The sequence below is a fragment of the Centruroides vittatus genome, unplaced genomic scaffold (genome assembly GCF_030686945.1).
Source record: "Centruroides vittatus isolate TY-2023 unplaced genomic scaffold, ASM3068694v2 contig_709, whole genome shotgun sequence".
Lineage (NCBI taxonomy): Eukaryota > Metazoa > Arthropoda > Arachnida > Scorpiones > Buthidae > Centruroides > Centruroides vittatus.
The window spans coordinates 57,970-81,028 of NW_027122450.1; the positions used below are offsets into that span (position 1 = coordinate 57,970).

At 34.1% G+C, this 23,059-nt stretch overlaps 2 protein-coding genes across 2 annotated transcripts; one reads left to right on the forward strand and one right to left on the reverse strand.

The window, feature by feature from the left end:
* The first annotated feature begins 565 nt into the window (after positions 1 to 565).
* Positions 566 to 3,076, forward strand: rt (Protein O-mannosyltransferase rt). The gene is given in 2 exon segments (XM_067276687.1): positions 566 to 2,763; positions 2,766 to 3,076. Coding segments are annotated over 2 exon segments (2,283 nt in total). The 5' UTR covers positions 566 to 725; the 3' UTR covers positions 3,011 to 3,076.
* A 5,067-nt stretch (positions 3,077 to 8,143) lies between these two features.
* On the reverse strand, positions 8,144 to 9,572 carry LOC136980554 (probable G-protein coupled receptor Mth-like 3). Its single transcript, XM_067276685.1, has 2 exons — positions 8,711 to 9,572; positions 8,144 to 8,562 (listed from the first exon to the last, which is right to left on the reverse strand). Exons 1-2 carry the CDS (start codon positions 9,412 to 9,414, stop codon positions 8,232 to 8,234), a joined length of 1,035 nt encoding a protein of 344 aa, XP_067132786.1. The 5' UTR covers positions 9,415 to 9,572; the 3' UTR covers positions 8,144 to 8,231.
* Between the last annotated feature and the right edge of the window lie 13,487 nt (positions 9,573 to 23,059).

A 23,059-nucleotide genomic window follows, 5' to 3' on the forward strand; every position in this document is an offset into this window, starting at 1 on the left:
CCGCTATGAGCGGCAACGGAGACCACTAACATATATTTGTGTATACACAAATACAGTAGTTTATATTAGTGACCACTATTAATGGCGCTGTGATCGGCGAAATTTGATTATTATTTAAATATTTATTATTTTTTCTCCAATATATTGTCGTATAAAAATTTCTTTGGAGTGCTAAATGATCTGTTTCGACAAGGAAATTGTATAAAATTCGTTTTTTGTTATTATTAAATATAAAAAAAAATTTCCATCGATTACTCCGAAAGTAAAAACGACATCTTAAAACAGGTGGTAAGATAATATCGTAATTAAATTCAAATACAAATAAAATGCTAATATGAAAAAATAATTATTAATTATTACATTTGATTTATTAATTTGAAATTATTTGACACTTTTGTTATTCTATATAGTAATTTCTTATTATATGAAATGTATTTTTAGAGTTCGTCACACCTCCCCGTAGGCGACGACGTTTGCATTTCCAAACATATTATTGGATAAACGATTTAATTTTCTCCGAGATCGACCAATCGGGACGAGCGTTACGTTAATTACTTGACCTAGATTGCAGCGTAGTATGGCGAAGATGTTATACGTGGTAAGCTAAAATTTTGTAAGTTTCGTGTTGACACGTGACCAGTCATGACTCTTTAAAGTTCTATATTCGATGTTTAAGTTATCAAGTTCGAGTTAAGTGCCGAATTTCGGGAATACGAAGCGCAAATATGAATGGCAAAGGTAAAGGTCAAGAGTTGACACGTCAAATGTTGGACGAGATCAAGAATGAAGAAAGTTCGTCGGAATCTGACGATTCTCTTTCGTCGAACGAATCAGAAACGTGGTTTAATCAAAGCATTAAGCCATTTGTGATTAAATTAGAGATAGATGCCTTTCTGTTACTTACATTTGTCCTCGCTCTTGGAACCAGATTCTGGAGGCTGGATCAGCCCAGGAGTATAGTTTTCGACGAGTTACATTACGGAAAGTTTGCTTCCATGTACATGAAGAGGACATTTTTCTTCGATTCTCATCCGCCGATGGGCAAGCAACTTGTGGCCTTGGCCGGCTTCGTCGCCGGCTACGAGGGAAACAATCAGTTCGACCGCATTGGAGGAAGTTACGGGCCGGACGTGCCCGTCTGGGCCCTTCGCACGGTGCCCGCCGCCTTTGGCACTCTTCTCGTTCCGATGGTCTATTACCTGTGCGTCGAACTGGGTCTCAGTAACAAGACGGCCGTGCTGGCGGCCCTGATTTTTATATTCGAAAATGCGATACTTACTCAGTCCAGGTTTATACTCATGGAGAGCATACTCATGTTCTTTTCTGCTTTGGGAATATTTTGTCTACTTAAGTTTCGTAAAGAGACGAAACCATTTACCGTCGGTTGGTGGACTTGGCTGCTGTTAATGATCGTTTCTTTAACTTGTGCCACTTGCGTTAAATATGTCGGAATCTTCTCTGCAGCGCTAGCTGTGGCAGTTTTAATGTGGGATTTTTGGAATTTCTTAGGAAATAAAAAACTCTCTAATTGGGACCTTATCAAGCAACTAGTAGCACAAAGTGCAGTTGCCGTATTAGTGCCATTAATTTTATATTTACTGACATTTTATTGTCATTTAAGCATTTTAATTAAAGCGGGTCCACATGATAATATAATGACTAGTGCATTTCAGGCAAGTTTGGAGGGTGGTCTCGCATCTATTACGAAAGGACAACCGTTGGAGATCGTCCACGGTTCCCAGATCACGTTACGTCACACTCACGGTCGTGCCTGTTGGTTACATTCTCATCCGCACGTTTATCCTCTGCGATATCCCGACAAACGTGGAAGTTCTCATCAACAGCAGGTGACTTGCTATAGTTTTAAAGATGTTAATAATTGGTGGATCGTGAAACGGCCCAAGAAAAACGATCTCGTCGTGTCGGAACCCGTCGATAAAATTAAGCACGGCGACGTAATTCAGTTAATACACGGAATGACAAGTAGAGCTTTAAACAGTCATGATGTTGCAGCACCGATGTCTCCCCAACATCAGGAAGTGTCTTGTTATATTGATTATAATATCTCATTCCCTATACAAAATTTGTGGATGGTCGACATTATAAATAGGGAAACGGAAGGTGAAGTTTGGCATACGATTCACTCTCATGTTCGTTTGATTCATGTTAATTCTACTCAGGCTTTGAAATTTAGTGGTAAACAGCTGCCGGAATGGGGTTTTAATCAGCACGAAGTCGTGACGGATCGCGATGTTAACCAAGACGATACAATATGGAATGTAGAAGAACATAGATATACAAAGAAAGCCGATCAGAAAGAAAGGGAACGTGACATGGGCATGGCAGAATTTGTTCCGTTACAGCCTACACAGCTTACATTTTTAGAAAAATTTTACGAATTGCAATACAAAATGTTTGTGGTCAATCAAGAAAACGTGCAAGATCATTTATACAGTTCGGAACCCATTGACTGGCTGTTTCTAACTCGCGGCATCGCTTATTGGGTCAGCCCTCATAGTAATGCACAGATTCATTTAATAGGAAATGTCGTAATATGGTATTCGGCAACTATAGGGTTGTTTATCTACCTTTCACTCCTGACATTTTATCTTCTGAGGAGGCAAAGATTGTGTTACGACATTCCAGAAGAAATTTGGAATAAATTTTGTTTGGTGGGACAGATATGCCTCGGTGGTTACGCACTACACTTTCTTCCTTACTTTTTTACGGAACGAACTCTGTTTCTGCATCATTATTTGCCTTCTTATTATATAAACTGGTTTTGCTTGCTGCATTGATAGAACATGTTGATTACGTAGTTTGCTTCATTTTTAAATCCTCCTTATTGAAATTAATATTTTACTTTGGGATGTTACTCTGGGGGTTTGGAATTTTCCACGTCTTTTGGCAGTTTAGAGTGTTTTGTTATGGCACTGTTCCATTGTCAGCAGAAGACATAGTAAATTTAAGGTGGAAAGATACTTGGGATTTTATAATACATCGTCCATAAAGATAATAAATTAAAGGCCAAATATTTAAGATTATTTCACTTCAAATTGAATATGGAGGGTCATTTATTCATGATGATGATGATAAAAAGTTTGTTTGGATGAAGATGATAAGTCAATATTTATAAAACAAAATGTGAAACATTAATCAGAATATTTTACTTATTTTTACAGAGAATTCTTTATGATTTGATATGTTTTACAGAAGCAAAGTTTATTATAGGAATATGTAGATCATTATGCTAATTTTTATATATTTAAAGTTGCTACACTTTTCTAAACTTATTAATGGATAAGGTTCAAACTATTTGGTTACAAATGCTATCTTGAAGATTATAGAGTTAGAATTAATATCTTGACAGTCATTTCAATAGGATATTGTACTTCATCTGCTAGAAATGTCAGTAAACTGCTTTTCTTATTTGTAAAGTTCTATTTCATTTTTGTATCTCCGATCATTTTTGCATGTTTATTCACTTTTCATGCAGCCATTTAATGAGGTTTACACAGATTTAAACATATTTCCTGCACTAAAACAGTGATGTGTTCGACTAAAATGCTTGTATTAAGCATCAGAATTATTTTAATTTACAAAATTTTTTAATATATTCTTTTACTAATATTGAAAAATTTAATTTTAAGTCACTTAATAGAAGTACATGCAAGAAGTGGTGGACTTAAGATATACCAAAATGTATTTTTGATGATTTAATCGCTCTTGGTTTCTCATAATCCTGTTTTGTTCTTTCTTAATATATAAAAATGGAAACTTGAGATTTTGATAAAATAATCCTCAGGGAATAAATTTGAAAAATGATTCCGCACACAGATAGGTTTAAATATCTTTTTCATTTTCTCATACATAGATTTCACGAAGTATTAAATTAGTAATACAGTAATTATGACGATGCTAGGATCTATCCACTATTGACGAAAGCACTTTTATATTTAGAAGACAAGAAAATAATATATCCGAACGAATCATATAACAAGGGACTACTGTATCACATAGAGAAGGCAAAAAAGTACAGCTTCTTGTGTAGTCATTGACAGAAAATTTACGTCTGAGATAACAGCGGAAGGTTCTAAAGGGAGTGGTAGTAAAACTAGGTTCTATTGTAATTAATGTTTCATTAAGTAGGAATCTTATGTTGACATTTAAGTGTGGAATCTCTAAAGAATTAGCATTTATGTGATATTTTGTTCAAAAAATTACTTTCAAACTTTGCTTATTCATCAATACTTTTAAAGGATTGTTGAATTGTTTTCTGTTTAATTTTAAATTATCACACAAATTACACTCATTTTAAAGTACTGTTATACCTGTTTTAAAAGTATTCTTTGTTTATTGTTAACGATCCAATATATTTAAACACGTGCTCGATTTATTTATATATTTGTTCCGAGAGAGTGCACAACGTTGTCGTTCCACCTTTTTTGAATAATTATATCCAGAAAGGATCCACCGACTCGTTCTCTGCCTGATTGCAGATAAAGTTTATGGCTTGCTCTTAAGTCAGAGGTAGACAAACCTGTCACGACTAGTACACCGGTTGTTAAATATGTAGTTTGCCACAAGTGACATAGTTACAAAACCACGTCTAGGTTTATAATATAAATATTTTATACAGAATTTATGAAATTTACATTAGTAAACATTAACCTGTGGAGTTTGTTCGTATTTTTATTCTCGTGTGATTTGAGCTGCAGTTTTTTAAAGCGCATTTAGTGTTTTCTTTTATTGAAAGCTTTAACTCTTTCAGGACTGAAAAAATTGGAGCTTTCTTTCATTACTTATTATTCAAATTTGTTGGAATTTACAATGTCTTTTTACTTAGTAGTAATTAACTTCTGTATTTATTCATAAGGCATTGAAAGGAAATGTTTGAAGCATGTCTTTGTTGTTATATATGTCAAAGTTTTTATGAATAGTGTCATATTGTTTCTACTTAAATGTTTTTTTATCTGAATTTTGCACAATTTTCTACTTACCTAATGGTTATATTAATTATTTTCGTATGATTTTAAGCAACGATAGCTTATAAAATGGATGTTAATTAGAGTAGTTTGTAGCAAGTCACATTTTTAATAGTAATAAACAAACTAGAGAATAATAATCTCGCTGTTCTCACTTGTAAATTCACTTGTTAATGTGAAGTAACTTTTTTACTCGAGGCTTGTAACTTCTGTGGACGTTTTACGATATTTAAAATTTCTAATTCGACCGTGGAATTTCCTTAACGAAACATTTTGATGTGATTTTAACAATTTGTTTACTAGCGTGATGCGATTCCAAAGGAATCTTTTATAAGTAGTATTTATTGTAACTAGTTTTTACAATTGGATGGTTTTAATGTAAATTTTAATAACTAATTTATGTATTTACTGTTCAATTTTCCTGTATATCTGGTGAAAGTATATGATAATATATTATATTTTTATAAATGCTGAGGATTTTCTTTACATTCTTAACCATTTCAACACTGATATAAGCTTCCTATTTATGACACACAAATATATTTGATGAAAGTGTGACCTAAAAAAGTTAAGTGGAAGTTGCGAGTTGTGTTTCTAAACATAAACATTTCAAGGTTGTGTTGTTAAGTGCGATAAAAACAATTGTTAGAACTGATTCTTATCTAAAGTAACAATTGAAAGTATAAACAGTTTTTATTTTGAGTAATGGGAGAAAGCTGTTAATAATTGAATAAAGACAGCAAAGGAGGACTTATTAGTTATATCTAACAGAAATACAGAAAACTGTATCAGATGATATTTGATAGAAATTTGTAGCAGATGTCTTACAATATACCATAGGAAATACAGCACTATTCTTTGGTTGATATTTTCAAGTTGTATAAAAAATTAATAAAGTAATTCATGTTTAAACAAAGTGCCACACCACATTTTTAGTAGAAAACAAAAGCAATTTGGCATTTTATTTACATCTTTGGTTCAGCCATTTGGGGATCTTACCGGTCAAAGATGAACCACTATTGGAACTAACGGAGGTAACTATCATTTTTTCTTTCCAGTATTTTCTGTTAGAACTCATTACTCTATCATGTTTTCTTAAAGTAGATATTCTCTGCTTGTATAAAAGGAGCTTTAGCAGATTTAGTGATATTAGAAGATGATTTCTTTCTAGGAGCCATGAATTAACTGTCACTTAGTCAATTGTGTGAACAATATCCACAGATGCCATTTTTTCATTTCAATGAACTGTTCAATGTCATCACATACCTGAAGTGGCATTTTAAGTTCCTGCTGTACAGAAAAGTGTAATTTGTCAACACTGTACTTCAATACTATTACTGCTTTGTCTGTCTTTTTTTGTAGACATTTTACTATTCTGGGGTGTTACTACGTTATAAGTGCCACACAATAAAGCTAGAGTATATATGCTTCCTCGTACTATTAGCACGTGTATGTGCAGCAGTAAGTACTACTGCACATACACGTGCTAATAGTATTAAGGAGTTAATAATTATCAATAGCATGTTGTGTTTTTTCACCCTTTAGTTCCATAAACCCAAGATATTTGGTCCACATTTTGTCACAGTTAGATTATAGGCGTGATGTGGAATTTTCTAGCCTTTAAATCTCATAAACATGGGAGATAAAGAATAAAATTTACATTCTTTATCTCATTTATAATACCCAATTTATAAAATAAATTATTACACGGAAATTCCTATGTTGATAAAAACAAAGGATGTTACATAACAGCTAACGTGATCGAGAAATTAAGCTACTTTCATGTAAACAGTATTGTTTCTGGCCCTATAAACACTATATAGGCCTATAGTTTATAGGTACTGTGATAAATTATAAAAGATGTCAATGCGAGGAGTCGAGCACACAATGTTAGGCATACTGCTTATAACTTACAAACATGGAATCTACTGTACTGTACTGTACTGTAATTGTTTTGTTCTCTTAAATACTATATAGTCCAAACACACGAACACTTGGCAAAGGAGGGCCTTACAAAAGCCCGAAACGTGTACCAAAAAAACAGGTACACGTATCAACTAAATTGAACAAACTTAAGGTGAAGATTGCCAAGTGTTCGTGTGTTTGCACTATATAGTGTTTAAGAGAACAAGTTCAATGATGTTACGCTTGTCTGTTCTGTCACGTGTTGTCTTGGAAATGAATAAGGAAAAGTTGCAGTTTCCTGTCAGCGATTTCTAAGAATTGCAAAAAGTGAACTTGACCTTCCTCTCTGTTTTATTTTTATCTATTACGGTAATCACCTACGGGAAAATCGAACGGGACTTCTCTATTTTTATAACAGTTTCAAATGTGTGTGCAAGTGAGAACAAGTAAATTAACATTTTTAATTGTTTTTTTTTTTCCTCGATCCGCATTAGTATTCTTCAATGTGTCGCAAATTGATTTATCTATTCATAAATGACTTCAGTTATTTTCATACGTGTGAAAACACTGAAAAATATAATATAATTGTTTCGTTTCCTCGTTTCCACTTCCATCTTGAAATAGAAACGAGGAAGCAAGCGAGAAGGGAAGTTATTCAGAAAATCCACTCTTCCTTTCTTATTTTTTATGTTAAAACTTCCCTCCGTTGCCAATATCACAATTGAAATTACAGTAATTATGCAATTTGTTTAATTTTGCATATTTTAAGAAAAATTTCGTGCATCGAAACGTGAATAAATACACCGTTTGGTCTTAATTGAGTACCATTCTCTTCGAGCTTCCATATTCATGAGTACAAAACTCTTATTTAAGGGATGCTTTTAATATAAATAATTATTGTTTTTTGTGTTATTTAATAATTGTGCTTCTTTAATCATTCTGATAAAGCAGAACATTTTATTGCGGCGAGAAAAGCCTCATACTATACAATAAAGGATATTTGATCACATTTATATATTATTTAGACGCAAACAAAGGAAACGAACAATCCACAAACACTAACAAAACTGGACAGAGAACTATTTTGAGTTGCTAAAATTTCATTAACGTTTCTCTTTACAAAAATTCGTATCCTTAATAAAACTTCGAGCCGTTGAGCCACGGATGACCTGTACTTTCGAGTAGAACAACTAAAAGTCGTTAATTTTCGATTGCGAATCTTGCAAGAAAGTGTACGGCTTCGATGCAAAGGACCTTGTCACGAATCACCATTAGGATCAGTGGCTGCTGAATCCAAGTTGCAATAATAAATTGGGAACTTGAAGAATAAGTTTGTGAACTTCATTCTGGTGTAATACGGACTTTTTCTGTATTTTCGGAGCTGCTGCTACAATAGAAAACGCTGTTGCTGTTGCCCTTTATGGATGTACCGAGAGTGGGTTGAGAGATTTTTCGAGAGTTAGAGTTGTCCACTTTTGCACCTTTATACAAATCGCGAAGACTTCGGAAAACACTTCTCTTGCAGATGAATATGACGAAGAGGTATACACCGTGAAGAGAATTTAATATTCCAGCTATGGCATATAGTTTGTATATACCAGAAAGCCAAGGAATGTATTCTGTGATCCATATCAGACCCATGATCAGGAACAGTTTGATGTACAGATAGAACCTAAAATGTAAGGAAAATGTGTGTTGTTATTTCTTAAAGAATATTTATAAAAAATAAAATGATAGGCATAGAGTAATACATTGAAACTGAAGTTATAGAAGAAGTTACAGAATCATTAAACAACAGAAAGAAGCGATAAAACATTTACCTCTGTTTGTCTTTATTAACGTGTAGAATCGTGGTTGTGTTTCTTAATTGTATCAAAGTTTTCATGGTCATCAGGAAGAATATCAAATTGGTGAACAGCACGAAACCAACCGGACTATTAAAGTACATAAGGAAAGCGGGGGTACCACTTAACCAACAGCGTTTAACACCCATATTTGGACGATATTTGACGGGTATAAAATCCGTATTGTCGAAAATAACGGCAGGGAGTGATATCAGCAGCGTGGCACCCCAAGCATACGCGGCGTAACAGAGATATCGCTTCTTGTTCGTACGAATCTTTTTCGGTTTCATTCTAGTGATCGTCCTCCATGCGTCGTAAGCCATGATGTTAGTCCAGAAGAACGTAGCCAGGAAGGTGATGTGGACGACGAATCCTATGGATACGCAAGCGATGGGTGAGAATTTCCTTCTGAACATCAGATCTAGGATGAGGAACGTGTACGTTACTCCCAAATTTCCAGATAGAGACAGAAGTATCTTCCCGTGAATGTTCCTAAAATCGGAAATGATGCTGTAAACTACACCTATGATCAGCAGACAGATGAGAGAAAGTGCCAAGCAGACGATGATTATAGAATGGAAGTCTGCTACAGAAGACTTCTTTGTGTCCGTTGATGTCATATTGGTAAAATTTTCTGCTTCGCTCAAATCGTCACCTACTCCCATCGTTGCATTCATCATGAAAACTATAACAACGAATAGAACTAAACCTTAATTTATTGCAAAACGTTACGATCAGAGTTACGCTAGTGGCATGTTCGTTAACTTACTGCAGAAGAACGTAACAACGATGTTACTAGATGAATAAATAAACAGCGGAACGGTTTTCCCTCGTATCTTAATCGTATCAGTGACTAAGTGGTTACGCAATTGTGGAATTTCTAACTTCCTTTAAGATGAAAGAGGATGTATAATGTAAATTCACGTCTAGCTGTCGAACCGTATTATACATTTTCAACTTTAAATTGGCTCGTCGACTGTCTACATTTTGACTCTTGATGGTGAATTGAATCTATTGTAGTTACACCTACGATGTAAGGAATGTTTACAGTTAAACAGAACAGGCGAACTACACAAAATGGAAGTAAAATGCCCTAAAAAGTGTTACTATTTGACACTAAAAGTGACGAGAGAATGATAAAGGAGAAGTGTCATTGGAGACGTCGAAGAGAGATAGCATATTCACATAAAATACAAAGGTGATATTCCTTTTAAGATCACCTCTAATCACACGATATGACACACAACAAACGAACGATTCGATAACATTAATACACAGTGTAAGAAAAGGAAATGTTTACTTCTCACCTTTTACGGATTTCCTTCTTTAAGTTTTCAGGTTAATTAATTCGAAGGTCTAAAATATGATAAATATTTACATATTTGTGAAATGAATCTCGTATGCAAGCGACAGTGTGACTCATCCTTTGAAATGAAGGTAGACACTTCCTACTTGTTTTCATTTTCTGTAGAAAAGGAAAGTTTACTTGTAAGCGATTATTCATATTTTATCAAAAAAATCTCCGATATTTGCTGTTAAAATGACACCAAAATAGGCTACAGTCGTGTTTATATTAAAAAATTCGAATGTAGTTTCCTGTTTAGTAATAGAAATTGCAACATGTACAAAAGCAAAGTTACTATTTAGTTTCGAATGACCGATGATGAATAACAAAGTATTTATTGTTGTAATATTTATATTACGCACAGTAATTATGATATTAACGAAAGTTTAGAAGCCATTTTTGTCAAATCATTCTATAAAACACTTATAATTTCTTACTTCCGCCCGTTTTGAGGAAGTTTCCACACTAATCTGTGTATCAAGCTAGTGTTTCCGTATGTTACGTCCGACTGTATACTGGGAAATTATTTCTTCTGTCGAAATTATAGAATTTTCTGCTAAAATAGTTCTTAAATGAGGATGTTTATGTCAATTCTAGCATCCGGGGCTTTTTTTATGCGACTTACAAAGGAAATTTGGTAACTCTCAGAGAAAAAACATTTCCTTTTAGGAAAATACACTGGGAGTCCGAGTACACTTCAAGGACGTAAACTTTAATTAAATTCAAACATTCCGATGATGTCAGTCTGCTCGAAGAGGATGTGACGTTGTAATGTTTAAAATTTACCTGGCAAATTTACCAATTTGGGACCTATATTACAGATTTTCAGCTATTTTTGACTCCCTCTCTACTGTGTAAATTGATAAACAATACTTTTCGTAATCCCTCTTAAACTTAATTCATGTATTTTTCTACGAATAGTTGCACATTATAAAGGGTGTACTTTTATTGAATATATGCTTAATAAGACCATTTCTACCGAAATTTTTGAATGATTTATACTTATAAATGTGGGGTGGCTGTAGGTCTGTATAATATATAAATGATTTATATATGTTATATAAAAAGTATAATGAAAAAGTATTAAAAATTTATGATGATAATTCAATTTTTGTGGGCCCTTGACACTCGGAGCCCAGAGCTTAAGCCCTATTAGTCCCTAAGTAGATCTGCCCCTGAATTTGTGACACTAATGAGCGACACGTGTTAAATAAGTATGTATCATTTAATATCCATTGCGTTTCCGATTTCTGTCTACATGCATAGGTATAATCTGAGTGGATAGATATACTGGTCTCTCAGCTCCCAATAGCTGTAATGCTACGAAAGTGGAGTATTAAATATTTCTGCTATTTCAAGCGCTGTAATCGCTTTGCGGCGAACGTTGGTATAAGCACAGCCAAACTCGGCCTTTTTTTTTTAATTGAAGACAGTCTGTTGAAAAAGGAATCGCCATTTATTCACTTTCGATGTTTCCGAATACGAACCTTTGACTACCGACCTTTCATTTTCGGCTACTTGACTGTCAATATTAAAACTTCCCTTAAAAATAGAATAAATATCCTATTAAAAACACAAGTTTAAAAATCGGAACTGGCAATGTCACAGACGTCTTTTTTTTATTTCCATCCTTGCCATTTAGGGACGATAGAGCTATTTATATAGTAGAAACAATGAAAAGTCGGTGGTCAAAAGTTTGTATTCCCTTTTCACAGACTGTGTATTCAATTTAAGTTAAACTTTATTGTCATCCGACGAAATTTTACAAATGAATAGATATTGTGTTTATTAATTAAAGTTGAGCCAAAAAAAGGTTAGGAACAGACTAGAGTTTGTTTGGTTATTAAGTTCCGTCAGGTCTTTGAAGGGTAACTATTCAAGCGTAACAGACGTGGGGAGAACCCGAAAAACTCCACGTGGCCAGCCCATCCTGATGAGGCGCGAACCCACAACAGTGATCAGGGACCGAAATCGCTTAGCCAGTGGTGGGCCTATGTTAGAGAGAGGAGATTAAAAGTCAATTTTCATATTTACAGGCAGATAATGAATTAGTTGTTGACAAATAGAGTAAATGTAAGATGGCAAGAACTCAAACAGTGTTATTAGATACTGGCTGTGATAGCGACGATACTGAGTCTAAAAGACATGTTATCAGATATTGCATTCATATATAGACCTACACATAGCCTATTCTGATATCTCTCCTTGTTTATCAATAAATCTGCATTCATATTCTACTTTTAATGGTGCAGAATATCGTATAAACTAGTAAAATATGTAGACACAATTTGCAGGTCATTTTATGCAATTTTAGCTGTCAAAAATAGTGTGTGTGGCATCCCAAATACTGTTTATTATTACTGAATCAAATAAAATTGTATACTTCACGTAGGCCCAGTATTAAAATTAATAAATTTTCTGGAAAAATAAAGTTTGCCTTTATTTGAGTTAAATTTCTCTGGCTGCTTAAATGCATTAGTGCAGGCCTGGCCAACCCGCTGCCCGTCACGTTAAATTGTGTGGCCCGCTAAGCGATATTATATATATCTATTACAACTTTTGTTTCCCGTTATGTGTATACCAAAACAAATTAATGAAAATTTGCATGTGTCATTGTTATAATGCGCAAGTGCGAGTACGAACTCTTGGCACAACAATAAAATCTTATTCATTTTGTATTTGTTTTACTTTTTTAAAAGCATGTTTGCCTAAATTGTGGCTCACCTTAATGTTACACGTGATCAAAGTGGCCCGCGAAACACTTTGGGTTGGCCAGACCTGCATTAGAGGATAGGCTATGATTTTTCCAATTATATTATTACTGTATTTCATTATATATCTATATAGAAAAATGCAAGTACGCCTATTTATTAAACAGATATACTGTATTCATTATTTCCTTGTGAGTTTTAAATTTTTCCCAGGACTTATACGTTTATCCACTTATTAAACTGGTTCGGAAGTGGTCATTTTTCACCAAATTTGCTGTAGCCAGACTTACACCCAGTCACAAAACACTTATTCGGCATGCTGCTGTTTCTTTTTTTTTCGAAGAAAAAAGTTACAGAAATGCAAATAAACGGCAAAACTGTCTACTAACCATATGAATAAATCAACTTCTCACCGCAAAGCGACTCGAGCGCCAGCTATCGGTATTTTGATACATTAACTCTAATTTAGAACGTAACTAAGAGACAAATATAACTAACGAATCTGGTATAATGAGCTTTTTTTTCCTTATTTAGTTAAAGTTTTCCTAGTTGCTAGTGTTATTACTTTTTTCATAGGTAGGAAAATAGGAAACGAATTTGGATCTAAATTTTTTTTTTTGACATATGTACATATTTTACATTGCATTACCAGATATCTCTCTACGTAGTACCAAAATCGCTACTTAGCACAATTTATAAAACTGTTAATTTTATTTTATTTGAAGTCAAATTTACATTTAAATCGATGGAAACAGTTTGGTGAAAATTCATAAAATAAGTAAAGATTTAGTGATATATTTTGCGTTATTTTTTTTATCTTTTTGCCAGTATTGCATAAAGCGGATTGCATGAAGACGTCCCTCGAAGTGACTTCACTTTATTCCACTAGCGATCGGGAAGTTTCTTACTCATTTCGTATCGTATCAGCTAGTTGGGCATGGTCTTCTAGACTCTATCGCCCCGTGGTAAAGTGTGACGCAATTGTCACGAAACAGTAGTTGTATCCGTTTGTGATAGTCGTTATGCGGGGAATAATGCCTTACGGGAGGACTTTTATGGGTAAGCTTGAAAATGGTTGAACTAAATTGGTAAACCTTCTCTACGTTTCGAGGCTTCCCGAGTCCAAAAGAGTAAAAATTCGAGAAAGTCATTTTTTGACCGATCGTCATTCTTTTCCTTTGTTATAGGTCTATACTGTATAACAGCCGGAAAAGTAATAATGACGACGATTCCGATTATTATTATTATTATTATTTTGAAAAATACAATATAAAACCATTTCAAAAAATTAATTAAACATTAAAATTCGACACACTGAATATATAAGTACACATTTGCTGTATTTACTCGTTTGATGATGGCATTGGTATTTGGCAAGCGTGTATGAATAAAAGTAATAAATACATTCGTATAAAAACAAATTAGTTTAATAAAAATGTTGTACAGTAAATAACACACGAGTATATTGGGTAATACATAAGTATACAGATACACTAAACTAAGTCAAGAATGAGAAATATAGCATTTAGACTGGTGAAAAAAATGGTTGCTTATTTTGCCACGTTGATTAATTTATTGTTTTTCATCTCTGTTATAAACTAAATTACTCCTTACAATCACTTCTATTAAGTCAGCATTCACTGAAGCTCTTAAATCGTATTTAATAATTTTAAGAGCTGGAAATAAACGCTCTACCGAAACTTGGTTGGTGACAATGCTGTGACAATCAATGTTGTATTTTGGATATTGCCGTTTAAACATCCAAACACGAAAAGTGGTCAATGTGATTTATTTTTTCCAGTGCATAATAAATATCATCTTCAAATTTTGTAAGATTTCCTTTTCTGTCTGCACTGGTATTAGAACTCAAGCTTAATTTTGAGGGTAGAGATGAGTTTTATAAAAAGAAAAGTAGCAGATGAGCCAGATGTTGCTCACGCAAAAAGTAACGATAACGAAGATTAAGATACACTAGAGCGTCGTTTATCCGAATCAATTGGGGACTGGGGTTGTTCGGATAACCGATTATGTACGAAAAAATATATTAACCTATCCGATGTTGAAAATTTTCACCGTCGCGTGTCGCTTCGTGTTGATTTTTTATCCGTTGCGTGTCGCTTCGTGTTGAATTTTCGTCGATTTTAAGCCTTACGAAAATTTTTATAATAATAATCGAGGCTATTGTATCGTTAAAAATTATTTCTTTAGTTTGTTCAAAGTAAATATATTGAAAAATATAAAAACGAAAAAAAAATATACTTTAGAAGTTAATCTAGTATCAAAAACGTTCGATTCAGCACCACACAGTGGGACTGAAAAACTTTTGGTTAACCGGCTTTCGGATAAACGACGTTCTACTGTATTTACATTATAGCCGATTTTTCCTGTTTTCACTGGGTGCAAGAATTAGGTCCTCTCTCTTCCGAGACTAATTAGAGAAGTTTTAGATGGGTCTAAAAGTACGATTTTTCTCAAAAACGCAAAATACCGCATCTAAAATAGTACGGTAGAAACGGGGTAATCCTTAACCCTCTCCCTCTTCCCCCCGCGAGAGGAATTTCGAAAAATCCTTCTTAGTGTACATTCTTATGATGTATCGTAATTGTGTACCAGATTTTAACTCTTAACCGTTTGAACTCTGAGCTTAATATCGATATTATTATTATTATTAACCCATCTCGATTATATTATAAGATTGTGAATGCTAATAACGAGTAAAATATTCATTAAGTCCGACCACACTGGAGATACGACACATGACCCTTTCTATGTCTCTACCCGGTCGATCTGTAATAAAGAACCATAATTTAATAGCATTAACGCCCTTTAAGTCAAATGTGACACGATTCAAACAGTGGCGTAGCGTAGTGGGGGCGGCAGGGGCAGCCCGCCCCGGGCGATACTTTTAGGGGGCGGCAAAATTTCACAATAAATAATAATATCTTGTAAAAATTTGAACCATTTCATTTCATATTTTTGTCGCACGTACGATTCTGACCGATTGAAATGAGCACGGAATTTTTCATTACTTATACCTAAATTAGGGGGTGGCGAAATTTTCCTCCGCCCGGGCGGCTGACACCCACGCTACGCCACTGGATCCAAATACTTTTTCGGTTTTTTATATACATAACAAATTGGGAAAGTAAAAGGAGTCGGAGTCGGGGATTTTTGACGACTCCGACTCCACAGCCCTGATAATTGTAAAAGATTATTGACGACAACAACTAAACCATCGTCTTAATTATCAAAAATTACGAAAATATTGAAAGAATCGGATACGTTCTGGTTAAGTCTTTGGTGCAAGTTGCATTCGTTTGCTTTCTCCTTACCTAACTTCACTAACGTCGACAAAATGGAATGAAGTGCACTTAAAGCCTGAAAAATAAATCTTCATTAATTAGGCAAAAATGTTCGTGCTTATTTCGATATAGAAATAAATATTTAATTTAGTAACTGCCGAACATTTCAAAGAATCGCTGTATGTAAATATGAAAACCTTGTTTAATAATTATAAAATTAAAAATTTAAATTTCAGGACTATCTTAAAGACAATTCTACCTTGATAAACCAGTTAAAATTACACGATTAAATCTTATTCCGAATATTCAATAATTGCGGGTAAATAGCTTCATAAATGCTCGAGAGGATTTTCTAGTATTTCTGCAAGAGTCATCGTGTACAGTGAAGGATAACAAACGGTACTCACTCTAATGACAAAATTCTTCTTGATGAAGAAATATCCTCCGACAGATATGCCAATCGGGGTCTTTGCAAATCGCTTCATAAAGTCTAGAAACTAATTAATAAATCAATGAATTAAAGACAATAAGTATTAACATAACAAAAGTCAGATTTACAAAGGTGTACTACCTTCAGTTTGGTTTCAATTTTCAAGTGAAAAGAGGAAAATCTTCTGATTTCGATGATATCGTCATACAACTGAAAAGAGAAAAATAGTTAACGGGTCTTTTCATTATTTAGTTTATATTAAAGTAAAGAATAATCAAATATTAAAGCAACAAAGTCAGTATTTTACAGTTGAAAACAGCACTTACCTGAGAAGTTAAATGTGACAAAGAAAAAGAAGTGATAAGAAATACGGAAATTAAACCTATGCATAAACCCGACATAACGATTGTGAGAAACAAATTTATGTCGATAAATGCCACTACGTAGATGAAAAAACTAATTAAGTGCAAAGTCGTTGTATATATTAAAGGAAAGATATATTTATACATTTCGTTTACTCGATCAAAAATGTCTATTATTTCCGTGTGCTTTTCTATAATCGTGTTTAAGAATATCTCCAGACAACCGTTATTTGGGTTAAAATTCTTCGTGTCTGTCGACAATCGCTTTAGTCTGTTATGTATTATATATCCAAGAATAAATGTCTGCAAGGACGTTAAGAAAAGGATAGCAAATACATATATGAAAGCGATATTCCCAATAATACTGCATAACACCGCTTCTCTTACGCTCTTCCGGTACGTCACAATGGGAAATAACAACAAATCGCCTATAATGCAACAGGAAAGTATGGAAATAAAATATGCCGTAAACGAAATTAATGCAACTTGTTCGAAATATTTGTATAAGGTAACTTCTTCTTTATAACTACTTTTCTTGTATTGGAATGAGAGTTTCCGTCTTTTAAACACGCTGAATATCAAAGAACAAAATAAATATAGAATGGTATATATGTATCTGAGAATGACGTTACCAGTTCCGAAAACGTACACCCAATCGGCGCACGGGATGTCTTGGAAAAAGATTTCGAGCAACTGTCGAAGTGTCAACGACCACAAGAAGATTTCTATTATTCTTCCATAACAGATGTAAGCTTTGTCAATCAACACGCCAAATTTATCATTTCTCCCATTGTTTTGGCAATGGCAGTCCGCCGTTATATTTATAGCAAAGACCTTCGACGCTCGAAGAACAGAGTGGATCAGACAAACAGGACAGCCGGCATCTTCATTCAAATCCATTGGATTTTACGGCTGTTAGTCGCAAAATACAGGATGTTGGATTTATTGAAGAAATTTCAATTGTGGAATGTTTTCTTTACTGTTTAAGATTGTTCCGTTGTTAATAATATTTGGAAAATGACACTTTTCGAAATAATTCGGTTCTGTGAAGCTTCGATTAAGTCCTTAACAATTTCCTACATTTCAATGTAGAAAATCTGATGGAAGCTAAGCGAGACTGAAATTTTTTATCGAATTTGAGTCACGTATGATGTGGACTAAGTGTATCGATGGAATTAATAGTTGTTTGTTCATTTACGACAGTTTTCAATTAAGGAAGAATGCGATGAACATTACATTAGTCTGGAATTTTAAGTGTTTTCGTGATTGAAATTATTGGAAATTCTTATGATCCAATATTCCAAATTTAATATCTGCATGTATTAGAAACGGAGATGTGTAGCGTTTTTAATGCTTTAAAGACGTTTGCCTTAAATTTGTTTGTTATTAATGAATTATGCATTTTCCGTTGCAATCGTTAGTTTCGTGAAAAAGTGATAACGCTAATGTTATTATCGTTTACTAATTAGTAATTTGGATCTGGATCTATTTGAAATGACATAATTTCTTATCGTGAGCCCTATGTTGGCCTTTCTTTATTGCTAGACTTATTACAACGTTGCAGGACACAAAACCAGCCTTAGAAAAGCACTTTATTTTTCCAAAAATAATGCATTTCGGACCTAGCAACAAGCTGATAAGTGACCCTAAGTCACTTATCAGCTTGTTGTAATATAAATAATTTTGAAATTGATATGAAATATTCGTTTGTTAAGCACACCAGAAAGATATTTAAAGACGTAAGCAATGCAATAGGTTCTAATTATATTGAAAACACATAATTAATCGCATAAATATGACAACTCCCGAGTAGTGAAGATTCAAAATGAATACTTACAAAGAAAACAATGCTGGAAATCGGAGAAAATGAGAGGAAATCTAATAAAAGTATAGCAGTACTTGCTATTATTGCTATGCCTTTATTAGGTGATTTTTCTTCAGTCTGAATTTGGTATAACAATTTGCTGCTGTGTAAACGTGTTTGAATAGGAAAATTTAAATATCCACTAGATCCACCGTTAGATCCACCACACTTGTACCGCTTTTGTACTTTTCTGTAACTTCCTTTTTCACCTCGGTACTCAATACCACAACCTTCCTTTTAGGCTTTGTTACTTCCATACTCTTCTTGGATGTCATAGTTAATAGGTAGAGATGATATAACTGAGGGACAAAAGACCTGCAACAAGCGAACTTTTTTGAGCATCATTAACTTTGTTGCCATATATAAAATTCAATAAAAACAAGCTGAACTTTCTTGGCAACAACTATAAAACTACTGTGGCGTCATTTGTTGCAATACCTTATGAAGGAACATTTTTATATAATTAATTATTATAAAACATTAAAACACTTAATTTTGGAGGGTAGGGATGCGCCTAACGGAGAAAGTTTTATTAGCGCGACCACTGGAGGGGGTGGAGCCGAGTTAGTTACTGAAAAAACGGTCATTACCTGATATCGAATCAGTCATAATACAAATGACAAATAAAAGCATAGAAGGCGTATAAATAAGATTTTTAAGACCAATTAACAGAACAAAGGTGTCCCATAGACTTAGCATTGAAAGTTTGAAAAGTGGAGTTTTCTGGGAACATTTATTCTTAAATTGTCTTGAAAACATATTTATTTGTCTAAATAACGTCAAACAATTTCTCGTTACCAAGTTAGAAGTGAAAAAAACGATTAAAACAAGCGATTTTATAGCGACTGTTTACGTAAGTTAAAGTGGTAGTCTGCGTTGGACGGCTGGATGGCCGAGCGGTAAAGGTGGCAGCCTACCGCTCTGGGGGACCCGGGATCGAATCCGAACGGGTCGAATAATCCCCAGAAATTTTTCGGGGGTTGGTCCGTTCGGATATGTCGGGCCCCGTCCCTCACCACCCGGTCGCCCATTGTGGGCCTGGCCGAACCCATAATGGGCCTACTAAAAGAGGCCCTCTTAGTGCCCACAGGGCGGAAAGAGTTTAAAAAAAAAAAAAAAAAAAAAGGAAGTGGTAGTCTGCGGGGGCGTGACATTTCGCGGGAATTTTACCGACAATTGTTTTTACTGGTGTATCTAATAACAGACAAAGAAGGTAACCAGTTACAGTGTAAAAGAAGTTAACTATTCATGTTATCTGCCAATAATCTGCTTTTTTATCTCTAGTTGCTGTAGAGTTTTAGGGGATGTATTTTTGGAAATACTGAAATATTTTTGGCCCGGGGTTTGTGACAAAGCATTTAATGGTTGGAACACTTAAAAAACACATACGGGAAGACGATTCAACGATTAGATAGCAACAGATTTGTTTACAGTTTGAAAAACAGACTTTTGAAGTAGACGATTTTTTCCCTGAAAAATTCCCGAAACGTAATACTTTTTTGTTTTCGTTATAAATAAACAAAAATGATGTATTTTGAGTAGTATTTTTGATTAATACATCAGAAACACAATCCCAGTAACGTCAAAAACAAAAAACCACGAAAAATTTTTGATTTTTTCAGTAACAACTTTAGTCGTATGGGGTGCAGGTGCACCCCGTGCGCCCCACCGTGTTAACCCCCCCCCCGCGCCTAACGCCAGGTTATCCATCGAAATCTAATAGCAACAATCCCTCTAATACACGATCAGACTGCAAAATTTCAAAACTTTTTCGACAAAAATCACGGGAATTATTGAACTTCATAGTGAGTGAACAAAATTGTCACAAAGACACGCACACCCATACTAACATTAATACATACATACAGATATGTATGTATTAATTCTCTTTATGTATTAATTTTTTACATTAATACATACAGAAAAATGTCCCAATTAAGAGAAAAGTTGTCGTAATTAAGTGTTTAAATTATGTATTAGTTCATTAGTTTGGTTTCCGTTCTTTGAGATTTGGCTCAAAAAAGCGGCTGCCCCAATTAACTGGTAGCTCAATTTAACAGTATCGACTGTATTTTAATACAAAAATAAAATCATAAAGTCCACACCTTGAAAAAAATGACAAAAATGGTTCTTTTTTCTCAGAATTGACTCTTTCTGGATGTTGTGTTCACTCTCCTCTCCTCTCTTCTTTTTCGCCCACTTTCTGCTTTTTGCTTCTTCTTTCCTTTTCTTTCACTTTCACTCCCTTTTCTCCCCTTTTTGTTCTATTTTTTTTCTGACCAATCATGATTTGATTTCACAGGAAGTTGAGGTAATGAAGGATAAGCTTGATTGGTTATTCTTTAGTCTTCCTTCTCTCTTGTCTATTATGAATTGTATGTGTTTACGTCATATGGATAGAGTAACACCTAACAGTATTGAAAAGGAGAAAATGGTAGTTATCCCCTTCATCTTTTCCTCTCAATGTTGTGAAATTTATATCAACTAACTGATCAGTTTTTTATTCTAATTTGTTTTTCTTAATTATTTTTAATCATTATTGCTAAGAGGATCCCTAAAAATCGAAAAATTGGCAAAATTCCTTTACAACATTGCGTGATAAACATAAACAATTGAAGCTAGGCGATAGAAGAGCTAGAACGTGGTGCCATCTAGTGAGAACGAGGGAAGTAAATCTGGTTCCATTTTTTTATAACTCGGATAACTTTTCCGTAGTTTCACCGAAATCCACCAAACTCATTTAAAATATCAAGCAACTGTGTGGCTTTATATTCCATAAACAGGACCCAAAAATTTCAAAATACTTTTTTATTATTAATTAATCTCGAAAATGTAGTTAGATATGAGAAAATCCGGATAAGATGTGGAAAGCTTTGGGGCTGGAGGCTCCGATTAACTATATACGAACTTCCGTTTTAGACCAACACGACTCTACTGCCAACAGGAAAAGTTTTGATGTACAGGGACAAAGACACAACTAAAACGATTGAGAACACTGACGACATCACAATAAATAAATGCTCGTAGACTCAAAATTAATGCTGAATAAATTCGAAGTAATTTTTATCATGATTACTGGCATAAAAAGGCAAGAAGGAACACGGTTCACGAATTTCAGCTTCAAACTGCTGACACTACATTTGTGTAACAGTCAATTGTCTCAAGCTTAACGTTTTCGCCATGAAAACGTCGGCCGCGACTTCTAAAGTGTTATTTTGTTTATGTAAACAAATACCAAACTAAATTATTTTATGTTCATATTTTTTAAATATTTATTCAGTTACATATTGTAATGTGAAAATTATCAATTTTCGTCATTGAATGTTAGAGAATTTTTCCCATAAATATGAGAAAACGACAAAATCTTCCTAGTATCCCAAGGCTCAATATTTCTTCGTCATTCGGAACCTGGTTGCAAACGCAGCCTTGTAAACAGCAATAACCACCTTCAGCTCCACGTTCACGGCATCTCAAATAACAAAATTCGGTTTCACCTTCCTGCACAGTACATTCAATGGGTTCTCCGTCCACGATGATGAATCCATTTCTCTGAGCTGCAACAACTAAAACAAATCATCGGATTAATTATACAGTTGTTAAATAATATTTCATTTAAAATGAAAGGTTAGGAACCCGTGTTAAGTTCTTAAAATAAATTTGAAATTCTAAAAATTCCAGCAAAGAATAGATTAATTTCCCAGGCAACATTTGATGGCGCCATCTGCTATATATTATACTAAAAAACTTTTTATACTTTTAACTAATATAAAATGGCAAAACGCTTAATTTTGAGGGTAGGGATGAGTTTTTAAAAAAATTGTAAATGCAAGTAACCAGTAAATTCGTCATTAAGTTCGACCCTACTACAATTACACACGACCTTTATCTCCCCAACTTTTCGACCTTTAACCACCAAAATTTAACAGCAAAGTCTCACCTGTTCCCACGAAACAGAGAAACAGAACGACGATTGGCATGGTTCTAATCGATTGTTCTTCGAGAAATTCCTCTTATTATCGAACTCTGTCGATTTCTTCCTCTTTTATACAATTTGCTCCGTCCCTAGTGGTTACGTCTTGCGCATTATAATCAGTATCGCGATACAAACAATGCTGTTTATCCAATAGGAAATTTTTATATTAAATAATACAAAATAATTTTGAAATCTGTAATTTATCAAATGACGTAAACACCTGCCGTGGCGGACTTTCACGTGACTTCATTAATAATTCGAGTTTTTCGATAATGCACGGTAACATTTTCCATCGATACAGTATCTTATGTGTATGTATGTGTGTGTGTTAAAAGAAG

Excerpts from the sequence above, each read along its gene's own strand:
- LOC136980554 (XM_067276685.1), bottom strand. The coding sequence starts at position 9,414 with ATGATGAATGCAACGATGGGAGTAGGTGACGATTTGAGCGAAGCAGAA. Across the intron at positions 8,563-8,710 it reads GTTAATAAAGACAAACAGAG|GTTCTATCTGTACATCAAAC; the intron begins GTAAATGTTTTA and ends CTTACATTTTAG.